This window comes from Cygnus atratus, chromosome Z, assembly GCF_013377495.2.
Source record: "Cygnus atratus isolate AKBS03 ecotype Queensland, Australia chromosome Z, CAtr_DNAZoo_HiC_assembly, whole genome shotgun sequence".
NCBI lineage: Eukaryota > Metazoa > Chordata > Aves > Anseriformes > Anatidae > Cygnus > Cygnus atratus.
The window spans coordinates 40,613,548-40,640,095 of NC_066396.1; the positions used below are offsets into that span (position 1 = coordinate 40,613,548).

General features: G+C 35.3%; 1 protein-coding gene across 1 annotated transcript in view; it reads right to left on the bottom strand.

Moving 5' to 3' along the window:
• Positions 1-4,075: 4,075 nt before the first annotated feature.
• The window catches only part of LOC118253783 (guanine nucleotide-binding protein subunit alpha-14), a 73,795-nt gene continuing 51,322 nt past the window's right edge, over positions 4,076-26,548 (bottom strand). Inside the window, exons 3-7 of the mRNA XM_035558545.1 lie at positions 9,640-9,794; positions 7,820-7,948; positions 7,071-7,200; positions 5,239-5,392; positions 4,076-4,266 (exon numbers count right to left, since the gene is read on the bottom strand). Coding sequence (XP_035414438.1) covers positions 4,076-4,266; positions 5,239-5,392; positions 7,071-7,200; positions 7,820-7,948; positions 9,640-9,794 — 759 coding nt within the window. The remainder of the gene's footprint in view (positions 4,267-5,238; positions 5,393-7,070; positions 7,201-7,819; positions 7,949-9,639; positions 9,795-26,548) is intronic.

The following is a 26,548-nucleotide window of genomic DNA, read 5'->3' on the forward strand; positions in this document are numbered from 1 at the left end:
ACGAGCGCTTGCAGCCCAGAAAGCCAGCCATATCCTAGGCTGCATCAAAGGAAGAGTGGCCAGCAGGTCGATGGAGGTGATTCTTTCCCTCTACTCTGCTCTCATGAGACCCCACCTGGAGCACTGCATTCAGCTATGGGGCCCCAGCACAAGGAGGACATGAACCTGTTAAGACTGGGTCCAGAGGAGGTCCATGAGGATGTTCAGAGGGCTGGAGTATCTTTGTTGTAAAAACAGGCTGAGGGAGTTGGGATTGTTCAGCCTGGAGAAGAGAAGGCTCTGGGGAGACCATATAGCATCCTTCCAATATGTAGAGGAAGCCTAAGGGAAAGTAGGCGAGGGACTCTTTGTCAGGGAGTGTAGTGATAGGACAAGGGGGAATGGCTTTAAACTAAAAGAGGTTAGATTTAGATCAGATATGAGGAGGAAATTCTTTACTCAGAGGGTGGTGAGGCACTGGCATCAGTTGCCCAGAGAAGCTGTGGGTGCCCCATCCTTGGAAGTGTTCAGGGGCAGGCTGGATGGGGCTTTGGGCAACCTGGTCTGGTGGGAGGTGTCCCTGCTCATGACAGTGAGTTGGAATGAGGTGATCTTTAAGGTCCTTTCCAACCCAGACCATTCTATGATCCTGCTCTGTTGATTCTGTAGTGACTAATTCTTACTGAAGATGCAGCAAAAACTGAAGGAGTGTCATTGTATCCAGTATCAATGAAACATGCACCTCTCAGGAGCTAAGGATATGTGTGTGTCAAGTCTCTAACAATTAATTACTGACTTTTTTTATGTTGATCAGTTTTATCTAAAACTACAGAGGATGGCTTTAAGGTTTGATTTTACTAAAAAGCTTTTAGTTTAAAGTTACTAAAACCAGCCAGGGTGATGGAGCTGTCCATCTTACTATATTGTGCCATATTATTTCTGAATTAGTTCAGAACTGTGGAAAGGCTTGTGTCTGTTTGTTTGTTTGTTTTTTACTTAAAGCATTGGGTCCATATATTTCAGAAGAACCTGTTTATTACATGTAGGAACTGTTGGTGAAAAATACTGCTAACATGCACCATGTATTTGCGATTGTTTCTGATGCAATGCAAAGTCTGTTTCTGACTTGATTTTTATGTGTATCATGCTTGTCTCATGAAGCATGTCAAAATTGTACAAAGCATACTTTTGTTTTCATTCAGAAAACTTGCATTTATCATCATCTTATCTTGAAATGCAAATTGACATATTTTGTTTATGCTATTCTTGAATGTCTTATGCTTAGGTAACTGACACCATTTTTCCTGCCTATAAATCTATTGCCCACTTAAGATTTGACTGTTATTGTTACCAGTGTCTTACTTTGGAATTTTATGGTCAGTATATGTAAGTATATATATGCATCATCTAAGAGCTCATCACCTAGAGTCACGATTCTTGCTTTTGTGACAGTAGGTAGGATCTAAGTATATCTCCATTTACAGCAGACGCGGGATTTTTATAAAGAGGTTTTTATTTTTTCCAGGGCAAATCTGGGACAAGAATTCAAAATATTCCTGTAATACTTTGAAGGAGCAGTGAATTCCCTGTTAAGTCTCCTCCTACAAGGAGTAAAAGAATGTCCAATGCCATTCATTCTTGTTAACTCATCATCCCCTGAGCAATATATTAATGGTTGAAACAAATGTGACTGCTGGAATAAGTATGGCGAGCTAGGACACTAATAGGCAAAAAATGAGAAAAACTCAATTTTCATTTTGTTGGATCACTCTTTTTTTTTTTTTTTAAATCTTTATGGATTTTCACTTTGTGTATCAAACATGTAGAGAATTATGTGCAGAAGAGTGTCTTGGTAAGTGACTTTACAAAGGTTTTAAAGTGTTGGTTGTGAGGTGTTACAGAAAAGCTTGTACTGATGGGTCCTGAAAAATGCTAACTGTCTCACCATCTGCAGTGCTTGTTCTCCAGAAAAGCCTGACTCCCAGATTTCTGGCATGAAGGTACTCTTCAAAGAGCCAGCAAATCTTGACTCAGATATGAAAGTGCTGAGAGTTTAAGAAGATGTTTTCCCAGGAGTTCCTACAGAGCTCAAAATTGGATCAAGAAGTTCAAGCACTTGGGCACTTTATGCTTTCCTCCATTAACTCTGCTTCCCTAGAAAAAGTTCATATTTCTGTTTCTATGTAATTGAAAGTTCTGAAGTAACTTTGTTTTGTTTTGTTTTGTTTTGTTTTGTTTTATTTGAGCAAGAGCGTTTAGCAGAGGCACATTGGAAGAATTGTAATGTTGTTAATATTTTTAGAGAGGGTAGAGATAACATACTGGGAATGCAGAAGATATGTGCAGAGTCTTGCTGCTGTATGCTGGACTTTCTGTTGCTCCTCCTTGGTCTTTTCTAGTTTGACAAGTGGTGCTGTACCCTGCAGCACCTCATTTCATTGAATACTGCACTGTTCCCTCAGTGCTGATTATTGCCATATAGCAGTATGGGCAAAACTGTAAAACAGTGTTAAGAACAGTCTTCTACAGCTTGTTCCAACACTAAAGAAAGAACAAATGAATCAAATGTTACAGGATGTTTTCTCATTAAGAATCAAAAAGAGCTCTGGACATACTTTATCTGTACTGTTAGGCAAAAGGTAGCTGTGCTGTTGAATTTGTGATTCAGTAAACATCTTTTATGAACAGTGAAAGGTCAGGGTGTGCTTTTCACAGGAGTGACCTGTGAGAGCTATTAATCCGGCTCAATACACAGAAATGTTATGCTGAAAATCAAATAACTTTAATTTTTCTGTGATGTATGGAAATCACTGTTTCATATTGATTTTAAGAACTGTTGCTATAATACTGCTTGGAAAAATGGTATTGTCATTCATTTATATACAAGAGAATCTTGGCTTGTCTTTGGAGCTGAATTAATGCTAGTAACAAGCAGTTCAACTAAAACAATCCCTTTACTGGTGTTACGAGGTTAGTTAATTAAATGGCAATTACTACCATGAGGTTTTGCAATGGATAAAAAGGGTTTTCAAAATTGCTGGAGTTGATCTGCCTAACATCTTCAGACACTGCTGGTCTGAGAATTTTTAATCAGATGAATAAGAATTGATCGAGGTATTAGTGATTCTGGCATCATTACTGGAGAAGTTTGTAGTTGGACAGTGTGAAGGGGATCACGTAATGGCTGGAAGTCTTTTGGAGGAGAGGTTTTACTGGTTTCTAATCCATGCAAAACTACCTGTGGAACTCAGTAATTGGAAAATGCAAAGTGTAAAAAGCAAGTTAATGCAAGTTACTTTACTGACTTGGAGGAATTTAAGGACTAGATTATCCACAGGCAGCTGTGTGGATAATCTTCCAGTTCCTGCGGCAGTGAATCCTGAGAACATTTACTAAATGTCTTGCTGCTTAAGAAAAACTTTTTCCCGTAAGAAAAGAGCAAATTCCATGGCTTACCTACAAGATCCAAATTTGTCATTCTTTAACTGTGAATGGTATACTATTATTGTTAAGCATTTGAGCAAAAATGCAGTAATATGCAAAAATCCACAATAATTAATCTTTTGTAATGCTTCCTAGAACATGCCATGGGTTTGGCATATTAGTGCTACCAAAACATGCTTCTAAAAAGTGTAACACATTTAACCCAGTCTTTTGACTACGTTGCTCAGAACAAGAATTAAAAAAATATCTAGCACTTTAAAATAACACTAACTTGTCATTTTTAAGGCATCACTGTTTGAAATTTTATAAGCTATGATTGAAAACGATAAGCTTAATAAAAATGTTATGAAATACCACCTGGGCAGCAATATAGTTACAAACTTTCTTTTAAATATTCTTAATTCCCACGGCTCTTACAAATTAACTCACAGGCACAACTAGTATGGAAAATATGAAAAGAGATTTTTAAATGTATAGTTTATGAAGTAAATGTTGAAACTTAGTCTTTAAAGTTCTCCTAATCCATTCTTCAGTAAATAAAAAACCCTCTTCCCATTTCTGTAAATGGTATTTAAAAGACACCATTTTTTTAAATCAATACAGGCAGTGCTATGAGTAAATCACACTCAGTGGATACAAGCACATTTTTAATTTAAACCAGATTGAACTCCCTCAGGTTTAGTTGCAGGATCGTGTCCTTGACAGCAGCAAAGACAAAACGAATATTTTCTGTGTCTGTGGCACAAGTGAAGTGGGAGTAAATTACTTTCTCCTTGTCGGGGTTCTGATCCTGATACAGCTTCAAAATGAAGTCTCTGGCAGCTTTGACATCTTGTTTAGGTCCTAGTCAGAAACACAATTGGTGCTTTTAAACAGTTGAAAACTATATAGGTCAGGAAAGAGATATGACAGTATATGAACAGCCTAACTTCATATTTAAATATGAAATAGCTATAAAGGCATACTCCCCTTTTTGGAACGTTCTCATTCATATGTTAGTGGGGCAGAAGATGCTGTAACACTGCTTAGGATAATGTGTGTGGGTTTTTTTAAAGTAAACCTTACAGTTCAAAGTAATTTATTGTAATACCCTACACAACTGAAATTACCCAGCACATTTTAATAGTTTGCTACACTGTTGTAGTATCTCAAAAACCATGAGAGAAATTTTATAAAACACATGTAGTAAACAGGTTTCTCTTTAGCCAGGAAGGGGATCTGCGCTTCCTCTGTAGGTATGAAATCATTGTCACTCCTTTTTTAATTAGTTGAAGGATGTCTTGTAGAATACAATACTGTATTAAGTTATGGAGTATATCTGTGATTATTTTCTTCATTCTTTTGGGTACTTTAATTATCAGTAATGTTTGTTAAGGAGAGTTATTCAGGTTGTTTTTTAACTTTGTACTTCAGGTAGTTATAATAAATGCAAAATCATACTGTGGATTTTTACCATAGAAAGAGTTGGATTAATAACCATATTACCCAGGTTCCCCCCATATCTTGTCTCTTGAGACTGAATATAGGTGGAAGAGATGCATCTGATAACTTAATAGTGCCAGTGCCATTCAAATGATAACGGAATGGCTGCAAGAAATGTCTCAAGAATCCATCTGCAATGGTTCAGTTAACAAAAAAATTTTAAAAGCAACTGTAAAACTGAGTAACTTAAGATTGTATTTTAAAGGAGAGGGTAGAAAAGCAAAGATATGAAATATACTGCATAATTCCACTTTCCCTCCTACATTTAATGAGGAAAAGCTGATTTAAATATGGCTTTTATGTTTGTGAACATAGTCTGGAATAAATGCTTACCCGTGTATTCTGGAAAGTAACTAATTAGATCGGAATACATGATTTTCTCTTCTAGAAGATCTTTTTTATTTAAAAACAAAATGACTGAAGAATTCAGAAACCAGGGGTATGTAATGATAGTTTTAAATAAGGCCTTGCTTTCTTCCATTCGATTCTATAACAACAAAAATGAATATGAAGTTACACTCTCTAAAGAGTAGCATATACAAATCACATCAGCCAGAGATCATAAAGGTGTTTTTTTTAAAGCTATTTTACAGTATATATGTGTGTGTGTGTGTGTGTATATATACAACCTTTATAAAGTGCAATCGCAATTCACTGGTTTATTATTACTATTTGTTTACTGGGTTTTGGATCCCCCCCTATGAATGGCATAATGGGACATGAAATCAAAGTAAGTCGTGATAATAATTTCTTATTTTGATTTTTTGTGTGAATTAGTGAGTAGCCATGGACTGCTAAATGAAAGCCTTTGATGACTTTACAAGTGAGAATTGAAGCAGGCTGTATCTGATCTGTGATCTTGCTGATCTCTTCTCTCTGGTGACAGTGATAGGACCCAGAGGGGAGGAAATGGCATGAAGTTGTCATGGAGCTGACAGGGGAGGGTCAGGCTGGGTATCAGGAAAAGGTTCTTCACCCAGAGGGTGGTCGGGCACTGGGACAGGCTCCCCAAGGCACAGGTCATGACACTGGGCCTGCCAGAGTTCAAGAAGCGTTTGGACAATGCTCTCAGACACATGGTCTGATTTTTTTTTGGTCCTGTGTGGAACCAGGAGTTGGACTCGATGATCCTTGTGGGTACCTTCCCACTCAGGATATCCTATGATTCTGCATTGTAACATACCTAAAGGACAAGAGCATAGGTATTCCTCCATATTAGTAATAAAGTCTGGTCATGTTGTTCATTTCAAGAAAGATCTTAGGAACAACACAGTTGGAGATTGCTGGTTGACATTTCTGAACACAAATTTGTGATGGAAGTCACTTTATTTACCATACAGACTTATGTCTAAAATGGACATAACAGAATATCCAAGACAGTGGAAGTAAAAATATTACTTACAGTTACCTATGTTCATTCATCAAAAGATGACAGAAAACTTTGAAGACTCATTCTAAACTACAATAAATGTTGTGACACTTCAGCAAGTGAAGTTAGGTTTGCTTTTCATAGCTCAAACAGATCTTCAGAAAATGATCTGATAAAGGCTTTGCCACTTTAGAGATCAAATGGTATTAAGAGTATCTGGACAACATTTTAAGTAATCCTCTAACTTTCAAGATGGAAAGCAACCATTATCAAAAATAATGCAATTCCATCTATGTGCTTTTCTCCGAAATTGTCTAGTATTTTCTTTTTTTTGCATTGTTCTCTGCAACATCTGGCCACTGATGATGATGGCGTTCTAGAACAGACAGAAGAACCCAACTAACATTTCTTAACCTTGGGAAGGAGGTAAATTTCAAGTTACTTTGTCTCAATTCTCCTTAATTTGGGTACAGGTTCATTCTGAAGTGTCAGGGACTTAAATAAATAAAACCCACAACTGATTACAGATGGTTGAGGTAGTTTTACTTGTTTAGAGATACTGTTAATATTAATTTTTATACATCCTGAGGCATGGTTTAAATCATGTTTTTAAATTAGTTTCCTCTTTTTTTTTCAGGTAGGCTGCTAGTTTAATACAACCTAGGAAGCTGATCGAGCAGTCACAAATGTAGTTCTAGTATTTGCAAATGCTTTTATGAAAGACATGTAAATGCTGTCTTTCTTACAAAAACACACACCTTTTTCTGTACATAATTTAGATATCCCCACTCCTTACCTCATTGTCACATTCTGCCAAGACTTGATCGTATTCACTTAATGCAACTAAGAAAATGATGGAAGTAACACTTTCAAAACAATGAATCCACTTCCTTCTTTCTGACCTTTGGCCACCTACATCCACCATCCTGTTAAAGAAAAATACAGTCAACATTTTAGTCGTTTCCATAACATACTTTAAATATATCTAAAAGCCTTATAATAGCTCACCTACCTAAGTTATGCTTGAACCATGAAGGTCTATCTTAATATTATTTGTTCTGTTTAATATTTAAATTCTATTCACTTGCTGAAGTGCCGCAAATTTCACTGCACTTCAGTGTAAATACATAAAGCATACATGCTATCTGAGGCACAATACAAATATAATGCTGTTTTATTGTGTTGGTAGAAATTTAAAGAGATTTAAATAAATTTAAATACAAATATCAAAACATGGTCCACTTTGTATCCACACACACTCCAAAATCCCTCCTGCTCCCCCCAGAAAAACAGCGTAGTCACATCTCTATTCAACAATCAAAATTAAATACATTATACATGAATTACACCCATATCTTATTACAAGTACCATCCCCCTCATTCCAGACTTTTTAATTAAAGTAATAGTTCAGAATACATAGTGATTTGGCTGAAGTGCTGAAAATACAATACCAATTGAATACAAAAGCTTGAAAGACCTTGGAAGTGAAGTTTCAGCAACTACTTTCATAATTGTATACTGAATCATTTGACAAGCAGTCTTACCTAAATGTAATATTTTCTAAATCAAAAGGATACTCGATAATTCCTGTAGTTGGCACTCTGACTCTAAGAATATCTTGCTGAGTTGGCACAAAGGAGGGCATAGCGATACGATCGATGTCAGTAAAATAACTGAAAAGTTAAGTATACAACATAAACAAGATTAATGCACTTCCATAAATTAATCATACAGATTCAAAACCAGAGTACTGATCAGTGATCACAGGAATGTTCCCACAAATGCAGCTGAACAAAAATTCACTTGTATGTGGCATAAGAACAATTGTTTCTAGCATAAAAAAACAAAAGCCTTTACTTATCTGACACTTAGGTGTATGTTTCAGACAGAATAATACTAGTTAAGAGATGATGCTTGAATATTCTATAGACAATTGGCCTACACCCAAAATGATCAACTTTATTTGTATAATCTTTGCTTCTACCTCAAAGTAAATATGATAATTAAGATTTGAACACATAATTATCAATCCTAACTATAATGCTAAGCAACATTCCTCCTATCCCCTAGCATTTTATCTGTGATGCTAATATTTCATGTGAATGTGAAAGTGTGCTGGACAAAATTCAGAAGAATAATTAATGGAAAGCACTGCAAACATGAATGCTTCCACCTTATATATTTTAATGTAAAAGATGATGCATTTAGCTTGTGCTTTTCATACATAGCTGTGATTAAATTCTAGGAAGACATTCCTGTGCCTAAATAAATGAGTGGTGTGTGAGCAAGTCAGACAAAAAGAATTGATGCCTGGTATTCCTGTCTGCAATCTATCTTCCCACCACTAGAAAGCAACATTAGATCATCCTGAATGCTACCATGGCCTATAAAAACTGTAAATTGTATTCCAATCCATTCCATGTGTTTGTAGCACAAACCTTCCTTTATTTGAGCACTAATTCTCCCTCTTTCTCTTTGGTGATAGAGGAAGAATGTCAATGTACTCTCTTCTTGCTGCCCAGTCATCTCTCACATTTGAGCACCAAAATAAAAAATGCTCACATTAAAGAAATGTTAGCTAAGAAATGTTTTCTAAGTTTTCTCTTCTGAATGAGAAAATTCTTCCTCTCCAGCAAAGTAACAAATTGCTATCGAGATCTTAACTGCAATTAACAGTAAAATAAAAATTTAATCAAATTTAAAGTAAAACTAGTTTCAATTTTGGTTAATTTCTTAGAAAATGAAGCTAGAATAGACAGACTGTCAAATAGGACCCTTCTCCAATGCAAGATTATTTAAAAACAAAGCAGAAAGACATCCGTTAGGAATAAGGCTTAACACACAAGAGCAGATTGCCCAAGTGTAACCCTTTTGAATCAAAGTTTACCGTAAATGCCTCATATGAATGTTCCTTGCTGAAATATAACTTTGCTGCTTTTCAACCTTGCAGAAACAGAAATTTATTTTTTCTGTTTTCTTAAAGCATTTTTCATAATTAAATTCCAGGAAAACTGGGGGAGAAGCATATCCGCATTCTTATTTATACCCCAATATCTTCATGTAATTATGAGCTTTCTGACCTGCCCGCTTGTTGTCAATGTATTTTGTACAGCTGGTTTTCATGATTTCTCCCATGGGAAACTCAGTTATGTACCAGCTGTGTTGACCTCAGAACTGGGAGGGATAATAGTTCTGGCATGCTCAGAAAACCTCAGATTAGTTTGTTTCATCACTCCTGCTTAAAATCTTGTGTTTATCACAGGCCAGCAGAGACACAGGTACAAATAATAGAATCAGAGTAAACCTCTCTCTTTATTAACTACATTAAGGCTGGATTCTTCTTGTCATTAGGTAGTGTACTTACTATTTAGCAGAGTCTGAGAGCTGGTACTCCCTCCGTCGGTCGTAACATTCTTGAATTCCTGGGTCTTTCCAGAGATTCTTGATTGCTTCAACTTGCTTTATTTCCAGCACTGTCACTTTATCCACTTCCACTTCTCTGATCATCTGAGCACTCTCCTAATTAATTAAATGATTACACTATTGTGAAAAAGTATTGCTAACTGTCAGCATGCAGAATGCACTCTCCCCTTTCTTTATTATAAACATTCCCATTGATGAGACTAAGCATCAACAAGAAACCTAGGAGAAAGAAAACAGTTTCAGTCTTTGAATGTATTTAACTTTTGAAGTCAAATGACTGCTACTGAATGTCTTGACCAAGTTAATCTCACTTACCGTCACCCAGTTGTGATTTATTTATTTTTTTTTTGAAAGGGGACTTTTACTGAGGCCAGGAGGAACTCTAAACTTACCATTCTAAAATTCACTAAATTTTAATACCAATTTGTAACAGTTGTAACTTTTCTAAATGTCTAGATACTTTTTTAGTATAGATAGTGTTGTTTCTGGACAGAGCAGAGGCTATGTGTAAAAAATCATCAAGCAGGCATCAAATTCCTGCAAGGCACCTTCTGTTTCACACCTATCGCATTTAGATACAGGCAAGGTATTACTCTGTGGAAATAAATGATTTTTATTTGCTCTCTGCTGTTAATTGTTAGAGGTACTGCAAACATAAATGTATGATTTGCTTTTAAGGAACACAAAAGAATATATCAAAGAATTTATCTTTCTCTATTAACACTCAGTGGGTTACATACTGATGCTTACTAATACCTTTAGATCTCTTAAAAAGTATTGTTCTAAATTGCATTTAGTATTGAAATAAATTATTTTGTGTTTTGAACATAACAGGTTGGTTACTGTAAATTCAGTTTGTTAACACTTTTTCCAATACATTCCTAGCTGTCATCAGGATTTTAACTTACATTCTCTTTAAAAATGAAATAAAATTTCTTCCCTGTCTCTTATTTAAGCTTGGGAAAGCCACAGATAGTAACTCTGCATACCGAACTGTTTTGTGTAACTGAATCACGATAACATGCTCCACCAGACTCCAAACTTTTATTTTTCTATTGTAGAGTTCCACTACCAGGAATTCCAGAAAAGAATTATTAAATGTTGTCCAAACTTCCTAAGTTTACATTTTAACAAGTATCTTCTGGTATTGCCAACAGCATACCACAGAAGTAGTTTAAATATGAAACTTTATAACGGGATTTTGCCAGGAAGTCAACTTCATTGTTACAAGTAGACAGGGTCCTATTTTAAAACCTTCTCTGCAATTTGGATGTACACTAGAAGTATAGTTTTATTTTTTTCCAAAGCCAGAGTGGAAGTTTATAGAATTCTCACTTACCAGTAAGAAGCTAACCCAAGAAACACTGTGAAAATAAGCTGCACTGCACTGCATGAGCAGTAGGTGCTTCACAGAAAGAAAAGAAAGGACTTACTAACATGAGAAGAAAAGGAAAGGAAAGAAAAAACAAAACAAATACACAGTCATTACAGACTAAATCAAGGAACAAAGAGGGAAAATGCAAAACAGCACAAACACATGTTAACAATATCAGTTATTGGCATGGATTTTTTTTAAATGAAATTCAAGCAACAAATACATTCCAGAATTCATCCTTAATCAAAATATATATAGCACATTATGCTCTCTCTAAACATGGTGTAAGAAGGAACAGCAAAAGTGACAGGAAAAGTACTGTTTACGTTCAAAATCCCTCTCCTGAAGTTGCCTTACTTCAGAATGATTTTTTTTTTTTAATAGATCTCTGCTTCTAGATGATGTGGTGTGACTAGAGAAAAGAAATACAGGTGAAAGGAGAAAAAAAAAAAAAAAAGCTAAGGAATATTGGATACAACAGAAGTAGGTGACTATATTTGTTTCATTAAACAAAAAAACAAGCCTTATGATCATGGAAAGAAACTGTGCATAAAAAAGTGGAAAAGTTATTTGGCAAATCCACTCAAAACCTGTGTCTAAGCTGTTTAGAATATCAAAAAATCTATTAGCCTTTTAAAAATCTATTAAATTACTTTTGACTGGAAATCCAACTTAATCCTGCATTGAAAGGCCAACAGACAATGCATAACAAGCACAATATCAACATTAAATTGTTAATCTGTGTTCTTCAAAAAGGTGTACTAGAGAGGAACAAAATTATCTGGAGGGGTCTTGAGTGTTCCTTTTTCACTTCACACAGTAATTTAACTGGGTAAAAGTTGCTTTCTCATCATTTGTGGAAGTGCCAAAAAGCATGCACAAATGCCAGCTGAATGAATACAGTATTATAAAACAACAAATCTTTGCCCAATAAGAAATAGGTAATACCACAAGTAGCAATTGCCATTTATTAGGTATATGAATAAATTTTATTTTGAGCTGTTACATGTAACACATAAAACTGATTATTTCAGAAAAGCTTCTATATGGAGGCTCTAAATCTCCAGAGTTGGGGGAAAAAAAAAGAGACTTTACAAAACATTTTGTGATTGTAAGGGCCAAATTTAGATACATGCTTGTTTCTTCACCCATAACCTAGATTATTATTCCCTTTAAAAGTTTTCTAAGAAAAGTGGTCTGGTTTGGAGCAATAAATACTGAAAGTATTTTCTAAATATCCAGTGGTGAAGACAGGAATTATTTATTTAACAAGTGCTGAGAGAAATAATGAAGCACCTATTTTACTAAGAATTTATGTTTTATGCTGACCTCAGTTTCACACCCCAGATCCTTCCTCATTTGCTGGGCAAAAAAACCTACAAAATTTTCTATAGAAGTAAGATGTGGAAACTATAGCTGTTTCTTCACAGAAAATAGAGGATCACAGGAATGGAAAGAAAATGAGTATTCAGTATTGGAAAGTAACAAGGACACCCACTTAGGGGTGTATACTGCTACCTGAAGGCAGTTTTTATCAAGAGATATTTAGGCACTTTCAGGTGTTTAATTTATACTACGTGAATAGGAAGTTTTTATCACTGAAAAGAGCACATTTTATATCTCTAATCACTTGTACAATGCCCCTGAAATATGGATTTCCCTCAATACAGAATACATAGGAATATGCAATTACGTACTTGCTTTTTTTCCATGCTATGGCTAAGCACATAAATCGAATGGACAATTTTGCAGTATAATGTAAATTTTGCAAAACAACTTTGCAATTTTTTGCAAAATAATACAATGTATTTTGGAAGTCACTGTCTTTTACTAGAACCATGTTGGTATTCATTTTCTTTTTTTTTTTTTTAACACAGTCATCATCCAATTTGACATAATGAATAGGGTGTGTTTGTTTCTAAAGAAACAAAATGAGAAAACATAAAACAGAAAAGAAAAAAAAACCGAGGTTTTATAGTTCACCACAATGGGTACAGGAAGCTTCTATTCCCAGGCTATATATAGTTTTAGTAGACGTTGTTGACTAACAAATAACATTTTAGGTTTTACTGAGAAGTTATCCGAATTTCAAATTCTGTTGGATTGTTGGTGTTGAACATTCTTTAAAATGGAACCAAAGACAAGCCCAAACACTTAAAGCAGTCAATCTCTCAGTACCATCAAGGCTACTGTTTATTAAGTTTTGCTGAACTACAAGTAGCTTCGTACAAGTAGTGCAAAACATAGCTCCCCTGTTTAAGGCATGTTATTTTTCATATCTCTATTATGAAAACTAATTACTGATGAACACAGGGATATGTTTCTAAAATTAACTCACAATCACCTATGACAGCTTTGTTTGCATATTTTGGGAATAGAAACTGAACATGAACAAATTACCCTTAAAACTAAGAGGAAGCTAACAACTGGTTGAATGGTACATAAAATGTATACACTACTGCTGTTGCAAGAATCTCCTAACAACCACCAAAGAAAGAGACAAAAGTTAATTGCACTTGTGTTGGCTTCAATTTCCAAGTGAAAGAACACTTTGGAAGAAAATTAAGAAAAATTAAAAGAGCAAGAAAACTTTATAACTCAAATATTTAGAATTGGACACTGCAGTCTAAAAATAAACAAATTTTGTTTATTCTGCAGTCTCTCATTATTCAGATTTAGTAATGCATTGTTCTATTGATACGAAAGGGTACCTGGTCATAGTCTGGATATCCGGATAGGAACAGTAAATTAAGTTGAAGATAAATTTTTGCACATTAAAGCATTAAAGTGGTGAATTAATATCATCCTGGTTGTGCACAAACCACTTACCATAAGCTTTTATTGTGTATTGCTTCCTGAGCCTATTTGGTCTGCACCCATTTTCACGGTGTTTTGGTTTTTTTTTTGTTTGTTTGTTTGTTTTGTTTTTTTAGTTTTCCATCATTATTAATTCACCTATGATAATAGCAGCAACAGTAAACAGTACACTAGCTAGCAGTAATCAAAGAAAGGCTAGGAAACACAACTGTAAAAATACCAGGACAAACCACCATCCAGACTGTAATTGGCAACACAACTTTTAGCAAAGACTTGATTGAAAACAAGACCTCACAGTCAGGTCTTTTATAAAACTTAATGGATCACCCATTTAAAATTTAAAAAAAAAAAAAAAAGAGAGAGAGCGAGAAAGAGAATCACAAGGGCTTTGTTCTCTTCTTCACAAAATGAAACAACTTGCAATTGATCTTCCTATCTTTTGTTAAATTTTATGTTTGAGCATCCACATATATGTAAACATTAGACAACTTTGGCAAACACAAAAGGGTTGATTCCTGCAGGAGCCAACTAAAAGTGAGCATATATGTGTATAAATATACAAGTACACATGTATATAATTTGCAGCTTCCAAAACTCAGATTTCCAACGCTTCTAGTTGTCAGGGGGAAGAGAGAAGTGAAAACTGTCAGTGTAACATCCCCAGATATAATCAGCTGTCATCCTTTCTTTCTTTCTTCGCTGGTTTCCACTCTGAACAGAAACTATTATTTGGCACACTGCAAAAATGTTTGGATTGCAGCTTGAATTAATGATCTCCATTTGAAATAGTGGTTTTAATTGTTTATGGTTTCTTGTTTTGCTCTATTTTTGTTTTTGTTTTGTTTTGTTTTCTTTACTACCCATTGCCATCAGTAATAGTTTTAGAGAACTGTGTGCAAGATTGAGGTGTATTTGTATTCTTTCCCACATTTACAAACCCACAGTAGGTTTAAAAAAATAAGGGGAGGAAAGAGAGTTGTCATTTTTATTAAAGCATTCAATATTAGGCCTAGATGGAAATGGAATAAAAGTACTACAGTTTAAAAAAGAAAGAAACAAACAAACAAACAAAAACTTTCTTTTGCAGGACGAAGAGATCAGAGAGAGACAGAGAATCCCTCTAATTACAAATTAAAATGCCTCCCATAAACCAATTATACTGGTCTATTTATGCAAGTGGGGATTTATACACATTAACATTTCTTTTTCTTCTTCATAGAAAATGTATGCAGTGTTAAAATCTTTGGTCTTGCTAGAGACAGAATAAGACTGGAGACTTGCAAGTAGAACATTGCTTCCTGCTAATGTAAACGATCACTGAAACTTTGTTTGTAAGCTTGAGCAGAAGCTTCACTTTCAACATGATAGCAATGGTATCAAGTTCTAAGTTCAAAGTTAAGCACACGTAATTTTTTTCCATGCTTACACCTCACAAATAGAGGGACAAGCTTCTGTTTCTTATTAAAAAAAAAAAAAAAGGGGCAGGGCAGGGGGCTGCTAGGTTCCTTTGAAAAATTAATTTTCCTAATTCTCTGCAATATTTATCATCCTGTAAATAGAAATACAGTCCTCAAGATCACTAAAAAGCATCCACATAGCCTGAAAATTTTGAGATTCACAACCACCTCTCCAAGAAGGAACCAAAGATGGTAATTGTTGGTGAATCCTTTCTTGAAGCCTCTGTCATTCTAACACCCTTTGCCCTAGATTCCAGGTGCCAAAGGACCAAAAGGACCATCTGCTACTGCTACTTCTCCCTGAAGTTAGTAGCTGTTTTCCCAGAAATTTCTTCTGAACTCAAAAATTACAAAGAAATTTTGTTAGTAATGATCTGGAGTTGATTCACAAGATGAATGAAAATTAGAAGTATTATCTTGGGTAGGAAGGGAGGAAACACTTTCATGCAGACAGATTTATAATCACTTGTGTGGTTAGTCACTTTGTGAGCAATATTTTCAGCTCGTGCCTAGCATGGAACTGTCTCACACATATATTGATGATTTTGGGTAACCTTTCTGATGCTACAAAAAGTCATGGAAGTAAATTTTCCATTTGCCTTTCTAAGAACAAGACTGACCAACTACTCTGAATTCTTTCATATTTTCTCCAATATATTTATTTAGCATAAGTATTGGCAATGAGCTAGCAATCGCAAAGTTGGTATAAAAGATTTGCTTTGAAAAGGAGCCTGGACTAGCACCATCACTGAGTAACTGGAAGCAATATTTTCAAAGAAGTTCAGTGTCAGTGCTCAGCTACAACATTCTCAAACCAAATATCTCTTACAAAAAAATCCTGGTAGTATTTTGAAGTTGCAAACATACAAAATAACTCCAGTAACTGATTAGACCACATGGTGTTGAAGCAGATGGTTGAAGGATATTCCTAGGAGATCCCTACACAGTATGGGATATATTGGGTGAGAAATGCACTAGAGAAAATCAGTTCCTGTTTTTTTTTTTTTTTTTTTTGGGGGGGGGATGTGTGTGTGTGTAGGGGGAGAATTTCTCAGAAAGATTAAGTAAGATAAGACTCATGGGCTGTTTATGCTCTTAACAGATCAGCACTTTGTAGCCAACCTAAAAATCACCACTCATAAAAAAAATCACAAAAAAATAAAATACATAGATGGGGAATTTGTTTTGGTTAGCTTTTTTCTTGAAAGCACACTTTGCTCACATCTCAGGTTTCTTCACCTGAAAGCATGCTTATTTACCTAAGCCTGACTTCCTCTCCCAGATAAGTACAGTAATCATTTCACTGCTCATGCTCATGAGCAGTAACAATCATGTAGCTTCTTCATGTAAGTTATTCTTTCTTTATGTGAATAGTTAAAATGACAGAGAAGCCATAGTGAGGTCAAAGCAGTTAAACTTTGCTCTGCTATTCTAGGAGGATGAACTGATTGCATTTCCTCAATCACTATACTAATATACAGTATACTAATATTTTAGTATGTTTTATATCATCAGATAAATCTTTCAGATCTTTTTTGAACTTCTGTGTTAACAGCAGAACTAAAACCAAGTTGTCAGCAGCTGTCTGAATCTTCAGATGACTGTTCAGCAAGGTAATACCTTCTCTCTGCTCTTCAGGCTTCCCCTGACTGTATAACCAAAGATGAAGTGTCTCTCCCTGTTATAATAATATATAAGAAAATCATGTTCAACCAGTTACCTAGTCTTAGCCTCAACTCATTTTTTAAATACAGTCAGGTCAACATTCTTGTTCCTAAATACAGCCTACATTAACTGTCCGAGTAAAAACATAATGATTTAATTGCTTAAATTTTATTAATCGAATTTTATAAACATCATTATTCAGTACCTCCTTATCTATAACCTCAGAAATCTGAGCATCAAGAGATGAAATAGGTTTCTACAGCCTACCACCATTCAGACTTTGATACACCTGATTAACCGTCACCCCATTTCTCCATTCTTTTAATCAGCTAGTCATTCTATGCCAATTAAATTGACATAAGGGGTTGCTTATCACACTTCTTTGTGGCTAACAGGATTCTGAAATTACAGTTGGCTCGAGGCAATTCCTGAGCTTACTTGGATAAATCTCAGTTCCAGTTCTGTTGTTTTTACATCATTATTAGGTCTAGGTAGCCTTACAAGCAATAGGATTGAAGCTGATTGAAGACTGTTTTCTTTCATGCAGAAATGAAAAATATTGACATTCCTACAATAGATTCTCCTTGAGATGATGTGTGTGAACCTGCTGATCATATGTTGTTAAAACAGTGGAAATGTGGAAATTTCAAGTCGACATCTGACTACTCTTTGGTTAATTAAATTTGAACCTACGTGAATTGCTAATAACTTTCAAAAGTATTTCATTTTTGATATAGGTGTGCCCTGGTTGCAAATAAAAGATCACAAGTAGAGACGAAATCATAGAATCACAGAATATTCTCAGTTGGAAAGGATTCATAAGGATCATCATGTCCAATTACTGGCTCCACACAGGACCACCCAAAAATCAGACTTCATGTCTGAGGGCGTTGTCCAAAGGCTTCTTGAACTCCATCAGGCTCGGTGCCATGACCACTGCCCTGGGGAGCCTGTCCCAGTGCCCGACCACCCTTCTCGGTGATAAATTGCCAAATATCAAACAGAGAAGTAGTCAAAAGACAGAATTCATTCATTTGATAATGCCATATTCTTTTTCAAGAGCATTGAAGCTTTTACAAGAACAGAAAAAAAAAAAAAAAAAACACCACATTCTGATGTTTCTCATTTTTATATTTGTTTAACTTACCCTGGACCTACTAAAATTCAGCAGTTAGCTACACAAGTTTCAATCCTTTCTGTTTCAAATATTAGTAATACAAGAGAACAGCTTAGAAAAACCATATATAGTAAGTATTGCAGTACCATACCACTGTTAAGACAACTGTCATGATAAATTAAAGAGATTACATTTCTGTGTTTCCCAGCAGTGCTTAATAAAATGAACTAAACTGAATTTTCATCCTCTTCAAATAATAAATGAATCCATAACAGAAAGTGTTTCTTTTCCTGAAGAAATCATTCTGATTATCTAACCCTGGAACCCAGACTAATTTGGGCTACAGAATTTAATCCAGCAAATCCTGCACATAGCTTCTGATTTACTTACAGCGTATTATGAAAAAGGCAGCCAATTTTTGTGTGAGGATGTGAATGAATATTTCTCATTGCTTCTAAGGTTAAATTGGAGGAGCACTCCCAGCACACAACACCAAACAAAACCCATCCCTGGGTTCTGCAGCAGTACAGCGCTAATGCTTCTTCAGCGCTGAGGCACAAGCACAGAATCTTTACACATCCCCTGCAGACCAGTATTTTCTTGCCAGCTTCTCCTACATCAAGATACATGTAACAATTTTCTCCCTCATTCAAACACCTTTATCACAAAACCTGCCAGAACCTAATTACCTTTCAGATCTGTATCTGTAAATTTGGCTGACACATCAATGGGTTTAAACATTACAAGGGACAAAGAAAGGTAGCCAAGCACACAGTACAATCAAAAAAGACTTGTTCAAGAGACTGGACTCATTACTTTAAAAATGTCTTCCTGCATTATAAAACAATTGAAAAGCTTATAAATTAGCCACAATACATTCTAAAAAAATTCCCAAGGAAGAGAAAAAAAAAATGTTTCAAAATCACATGATTCACTTCTATGTGTATTCAAACTAGGGAGAAAGTTGTTGTGGGCGATTCTGATATTAAGTTGGTTGTACATGTATTCCACCACTGACTGTAACAGAGTTCTGTCAGTGCTACACTGACTCAGGAAAAGCATGAATAAAGTTCTCTAGATACAATATATGTAGATTCCTGAAAGGAAGGAAGCAAATTCAAGGCAAAAAGTTGTGATTAGATGATGTTAATCTTAAATCAAATCAAAACACAAAAATGCAGCTGGCTAAGATTAGGACATTGATCCATGTTTTAGTTTCCTTCCTTGGAAGTAATGAGATTCTCAGACCAAAAGGTCTTCATCTCTGTTCTGTACAGCCCTGTGTTTAGCACTAACCTTTCAATCAGTCTGAGAATTGGGACTCCTGTTTATACAGACTACTTGGAGATTTCCTAGGCTGAGGAAGGAGTCTTGATTAGTGAATTCAGAGTAACAAAACAAATCAAAATCCAAGCATTAAGATGAAATAGAATCATCTTCTGGCAAAGCAACAAATTCAACTATTAGTCCAAGAAAACAGCTCTTTATATAAAGTTTCTTACTTCTGAGGTGCATAGATTTAAAACATTGGAATTTTCACAGAGTAATCTGGCAAGCATGAGAGGAAAGTGACATAAATAGTTATTTAAAGATATGACTAATATTCACATAAGAGCTACTGAAGTCACAAAGTGGTTCTTCAACCAACTGAAGACTGAAAAAATATGATGTTGTAGATGTCTAACATCTACAGTTTGGCTGAAGTTCACTAGTTTTCCCCCTAGAAAACATACACCTTTTCACCTATTAATGCACTAAAGCTCTGCAGGAGTAAACACAAGAATTGCAAGACCAAATGTTATCTCATTTATTTCGCATGTCTGCTAAAATATCTGAACTGCTTGCAAACAGAAAATAATCAACTTTTGGGGGGGGATTGTAGATAATTAGAATGTCATGCAAAGGAAGTTATGCAGTAAGTATGAAATGGATATTTGCAGTGTGCCAAAATTTAACAATTTCATGTTTCTACGCTCTGTGTGCAACTTCTTATATTCCATTGTGTTAAGGTTCTGCCCCTCTGGCCTCAGAAGACAGACACAGATGATTTAGACTTTATGATAGAACAAAGAGTATCTCAAAAGAAAAAAAAAAGTCTTTCCTTTCCAGGACTGCCTCATAAAAAGACACATACATGAAAAAACAAGAACTATTTATCTCTGCACCAAGAGCTCTAGACAGCAGCAGCTTGGCCTCTGCGTATCTCAAATAACAAAACTACAATTAACAAAATTCTTGGAAAAAAAAATTGTTTCCTGAAATGATATTGTGTCATCTGGTCTCTATACACAGCTTCCCATCCCTGGTGAGCACTGGATTACTTTTGACACAATAAATTCTGAACTGAATGAAGAAAATACGTGATATCATATGCCATCAGCAGGCACCGTCCTTGCATGAAATCACATATTGTCTTATTCTTAAGACATATATGAATGTCCAGCTTGAAACTAACAAGAAATACCTCATGCCCTAGGAGACTTCATGTTAAGGGCATCTCGAGAAAATGTGACTTTTGACAACCTGAAGTTTCTGCAACATGTTAAAGGAACAGAGAAAGCAAATAGCACAGTTCCACTGAACCCTTTCAGGACACAATGCTATATCTCCATAATCACTCAGTACTTGACACTGACAACATTCACCCACCACTCTCTACATATTATCTTCATTTTTAAAACAGATAGACATTTAAAAAGTATTTGACAAACCACACCATACCTCAAGAATTCACTCGCAGCTCCACTATTGTACTTACATGATATGAACTATTTTCAGAAATAGTTTTGAAATGTAGATAGTTATTTCTAAGTGTGCTTCACTGTGATGTATAACAGCTTCATCAGATAAAGCTGAGTATTTGCATAACAGTGAGATATTTACTGAGAACATGACTAATACAACTATTCTAAATTAAAAAAAAAGATAGCTCTATGTTTTCCATTTCCCCATCTCAGAGTCTAGCCTTCAATATATTTAGACACAAAGGGTCTTGATGGATTTGTTTTTTGTTTGTTTGTTTCATTTTTTAATTCTACATAAGAATATAATATGAAATACAGTAAAATAAAGATATCACCTCTCAGTGAAAACACCACGTACTAAATACTCTCATTAATTCTGTATACAGGGAAATATCAAAGTAGTAGCTAAAGAAAATAGCAGCTTTAAAAAAAAAAAAAAAAGGGTCTTGCCCGACAGGGGTCTCAATATGCAAGATGATTCACAAAAACTTATATTACTTTATGAGACTACCTGTAATATTTCACTTGTTAGTATTAACATTTTAGTTATACTGCAGTACATACTAGGTTGGTTCTTCCAAACCGCTCCTTCATTGTGAAGTAATACAGAAGTGTAATTTCTAAAAAAAATTAAACACAGGAAGTACCAGATATCTAACAATATCTAACAATCTGCTTTACCACATTTCCAGTCCATATTTGTAGACATAATTAATTTAGATACTGTTGCTATCTGAACTAAAATGAACTCCAAGTCTTTTGATCTTCACCCATTACTAAAGACTGTTTTTAAGGACAATGTCCTTGGAAGGACATGCTTTCCCACCACACCAAGCTGCTCAGTTCTCTCATTTCCTTGCTAAGTAAATTCCTTGTATATTATGTAGTATTGTATGGGTACATCATGTTGTACAGCAGGTGAATGCTGCCAAACGTAACATGTCCCTGCCCAAAGAGATTACAGTCTAAAGACGCTTCAGACACCTCATAGCCCACGTGAACATGGTGTGCCTTACACCAGTCTGAAATGCTTCCTCCATAACCCCTCCAGCTCATGTACAGCACCAGACAGTGTTGGTTCGTTCCAGTACATAGCAGAAAAGCAAGAAGAGAAAAGACCACAAAATGCAAATATTACTATCACTGCTATCTGTTTGAGTATACATCTTTTGGCAGGTTTCTGTTAATATAATTATCTGCTAGTCTTTCTCTAGCCAAGTTCTGAATATTTTGCATTCTCCACTTCCATTTCATTCATTAAATACTTGGTTTAAGTATTGAATAGACAATTTAAGTGATTAATTCCACATTTTCATGGAAGCCATTTCCTATTCCTTACCCTCCAATGGCCTTTTTAAAATCCATAGACATGAATGTCCACCCAGTCTTTTCTTTCCTCTTATCTGCCTAAATATAGGAAAGGAGAGAAATCTACACTTTGGTTTTGACTTCCGAACAGGAAAAGGAAAGGAATGAGATTATTCTTATTTCACTGCTAAGCAATGAGACCCTCTAACTGAAGAGACTTCAGGCTATAGCACAACTCCAAACTGCACAACTGATTACTCTCAGCTGTCTTCATCAGCAGTGCCACTGGATGATGAAGGCCCATTCTCACATTTCAATTCCTATCACAATTCTATTTTTATAAAAAAAATTATCCAAGTTTATTGACTACAGCAAATATCAACCCATTTTCTTTTGTAACACCTTGATGTTCTTATATCTCCTGAGGAAAATACTGGACATTACAGAACACTGTCAAATAAGCATCAAAGTTGAATCACTTGAAAAATCTGGGGTGTTAAGAACAACACAACAGGACAGAAGACGCATTTTTAAATGTCTGCCCATTCTGTTTCTGATTTACTGTGAAAAAAAATGGAAAACCCTTTTTTCTCTAACATGCAGATGATTGTTACTGCAAAGAGATACAAAATGAATGGAAGAACCAAAGCACTGACATTTTAGCTCGTATGTTCTGGTATCTTATTGTTGGTTATTTGTTCCAAATGCTCTATATCCTTTGTGATGGGAGGGTGGATGTGTGGGGGTGAGGGGGAGAGAGGTTATTTCTCACACAAATCAGCCTTCACATGGGTCTCACAAATCCTAGGTGTGGGCTTTAATTATATTAAGATTTAGCTCTGTGGAAGTAGTCGAAAGCCTATGCTCTGGTGTTCTGGTGTCTGGGCAAAACACTGCAACAGTGTTTCACAGAGAGCATGTCTGACTAGTTCCCATAATTTCTGTGTTCTGCTCCGAGTCTTATAGTTCATATAATGTGTAAAACTAAAGGGGTGAAGCTTTTTAACATGAATTAAACACTCCTTACAACAAGGACAGTGTCATTATTTACAAATTATTACTTAGAAAATTATATTTACAAATACACGACAGAAAGAACTTCTTTTCCCTTCTAAACAATTTGTTAAAGAAATATGCAAAATAAATGCCATGAAATTTTAAGTCAAGAAATGTTTTACATTTAAAAGAACTGAAGAATAATTCTGTTTTCTCCATGACAATCAGTATTTTCAGTGTCTATATTTTTTTAATGTAAGAATACTCTATACTTGAAAGATTTAACATCTATAATTCAGACCTTCCTCATCCTGTTTGTGTCTAATACCTCAGATGTAAAATACTGTTAAAAGTGAATGCCTTGCAAACTAATAAAAAAAAAAAGCTGAACAAATAGCTGGGTTTCATGACTGCTCACATTATTTACTAGTAACTCAATTTTGCTTTAAGAATGAGAAAACATCATCATAATACTTTCCAACTGGGTGCAGTGGCAGTAGTAAAATATAAAAATCCACAAGACTCTTATTTTAAATAAGGCCACAGAACAGACTTCATGCAGTTTCATCTAACAATAAAATTTGACTACTCTTTTCATGATGTGAAACCACATCCCAGCTTTCCAGCAGAGCAGAAACACTGACAGTCAGATGATGGGCTGTTTGAGAGACGGATAGTTCCCATACTATTTGCTGAAATCATAAAACTTCTAATGGCCCAGTACTTCAAAATGACACTTCTCAACAGTAAATATTCAGTGGGGACTAGGAATCTCCCTTTTCTGTATGACAGTCTAAACAGCATAAGAACAGTCTTTCACACTCAAAGTCACTTTAGCAGAAACAACAACAACAAAGAGGAAAAAAGACATTCCCTCCACTTCCTAATGTAGAGGTTACTGCACTCACTTGAAAAAACAGAGACCTAAAGTTTAGTCTCTTCTCTGCTGTGTACTCAGCACTTCTGAATCTTGCTGTTTTACATTACGCAATGCAAAGTGCGGTGCTTCCAACAAGAGGGGCCCAATTTGTTTAGGATATCTGGCTCAATATGCTGTGTTTAAGTTGTCCCTGTAACAAACCTGACAAACACCAAAAAAATCAGTGCTGAAATGCTTGATATAGCAATGCCTAAGTCTACATTATTGGTTTCAGTCCAAATGACAATTCTTCACATTACAGAAAAGGACACAACCCATCATGCACAAAGGGCCTACTGCATATAATAGAATTGGAAGATTCATCCCCTAGTGTCCTTTCTTCACTAGTCCCTGCTTACACAATAGTTTTCAGCAGGTGTTTTTTCCTGTTGTATGCTGTAGTCCTGTAAAGCAAAGAGAAAGTGGCTTTTGTAAGAGGCGTCCTAGCTCACAGATCTACCAAACCTCTAAAAAAATCATTAACTACATTAAGAAGAATGACACAGCTTCTATAGTAGTACACTTGGATACATTTTGAGAAAACCCCTTAAACAAATGCTGTTAGAGATGGTGAGATATCACACTTGAAGGATAGGAAAGTAATCTTTTGGTTTAAGAAGCAGTTGAAAGACAAAAAAATAAACAGGAAGTTAAATGACCAGTCCTCACTGAGGGAGGTTCAGCAGCAGATATAATCAGGTATTTGTTACCCCATTCCACAAATAATCCAGAAATGATTACACTGTTACTGAGGCTACAGTGTCTGAAGGTAATTACAACAGGCAAAGCTAAAGCTGACATTGGGATAGTGTGGATTTCACAAGTGCTAAGTGACTAGAAAATAAATTGTCAGACCAAACAATTAAAAAAAAAAAAAAAGAGGATCGCTTATTAGTGAAACTAGGAATGTCTTGATTCTGGCCTGTTTCATACAACATCCACACACTGGAAAGACTCATTATAATGAATCAGTATAATCACACCCTGTTTGTCATAGTCCTTCCCTATAAGCTCACTAGTAGGCCCTAAGGCTCACTGGTAGGACTAGCTGGACTTTCAGTTTTATTTGGCAGAACATGATTTATGATCTTTAGTAGAGTTCAGCTGTCTGCATTTGATTGTTCACTTAGTATCTGTGGAAAGAGAAAAATTATTTTCTCCAAAGCTACAAAGCTATAATGGAAACTATAAGCTATCTTCAGTGTTCTTTGAATCCTTTGGTCTCTGAAACAAAATTATTTTTCAGCATTCATATAAGCAATGACCTTTATTTTCTAATGTCCAATCACTTATTCATGACTGTTCAAAGTAGACTTTCATTATACAAGCATGCCTTCCCCAGTCAAAACTACACTGTTAAGGTTTTGATCTGTTTCCCAAGACCACCCAGAATTTTATCCACAAGGAAGAATGCCAGAAACCTTTCAGGACAAATCCTTGCAAATTAATAAGTTTAAACAAATTTTAGATGCATACAGTTCCAAAAGAAATTACTTTTAAAGTATAACTCTCCTGCAAATTTTAAATCACCCTTCACTTGTTTGTATTCCAATTGACAAGTACAACGGAATAGTGGTGTCACATTACTGCAAATTATTGCACAGTCTTTCTCAGCTAAGAACTCTAGCTTGCAAAAATATGTTTCAAAACCAAATCTCTCTCTCTCTCTCTCAAGTATGTGCTTCAAATGCAAAGGCACTTTGGCACTCTATACATTTCTTATTCTTTTTCATCCCTAAATAAGGAACCTTTTCACATAAGAAAATGCAGAGAAAATTGAAGGTATCCCATTTTAAGTTCTCTGTTAAAAAAATGTTTAATTTAATGTGAATTTACTTTTTCTTCTTCTCAGTGAAGAGTAAAATCCAAAGTCCAACTCCACCACAGCAGCAATCTAATGCCTATCTATTTGGTCAACATCATGAAGGGAATAATGCACTGGTAAATTAGCAAGAAAACAAACAAAACAAAACAAACAAACAAACAAAAAACACAGACAAGCAAATAATGAACCTGAAAAGTTAAAAAAAAACAAACAAACAAAACCTAACCCTCTAATCAAAGAGATTGCAAGGAAACATCATGTCCATGCTAGGGTTTATTTAAAAAGAGTATATAAACTTACTTTCCCATCTTCCCTTTCATTTATTCTTGATTATGTTTGTATGTGGTTAACATTCATTTGCATTTCCTAATGGAAAGCAAATGACAGCACTTCTGTTGTACTTTCTCTAACACAAACAAAGTGCAGTGAAGAAAACAAAATACCTACACCAAAAAGTCAAATGCTCTCTATCACAATGTGTCCCAGTGCACCAAGGAGCCTGAAAGAGAAGCCAGTGCATATGGTTAGCAAATAAAAGCAGGTTGGAAGGGATCATTGAGCATATCAGCTCTGATCCCTGTTCAAAACAGGACTTACTTTAGAGGAGGTTTCTCAGTGCCTTCTCCA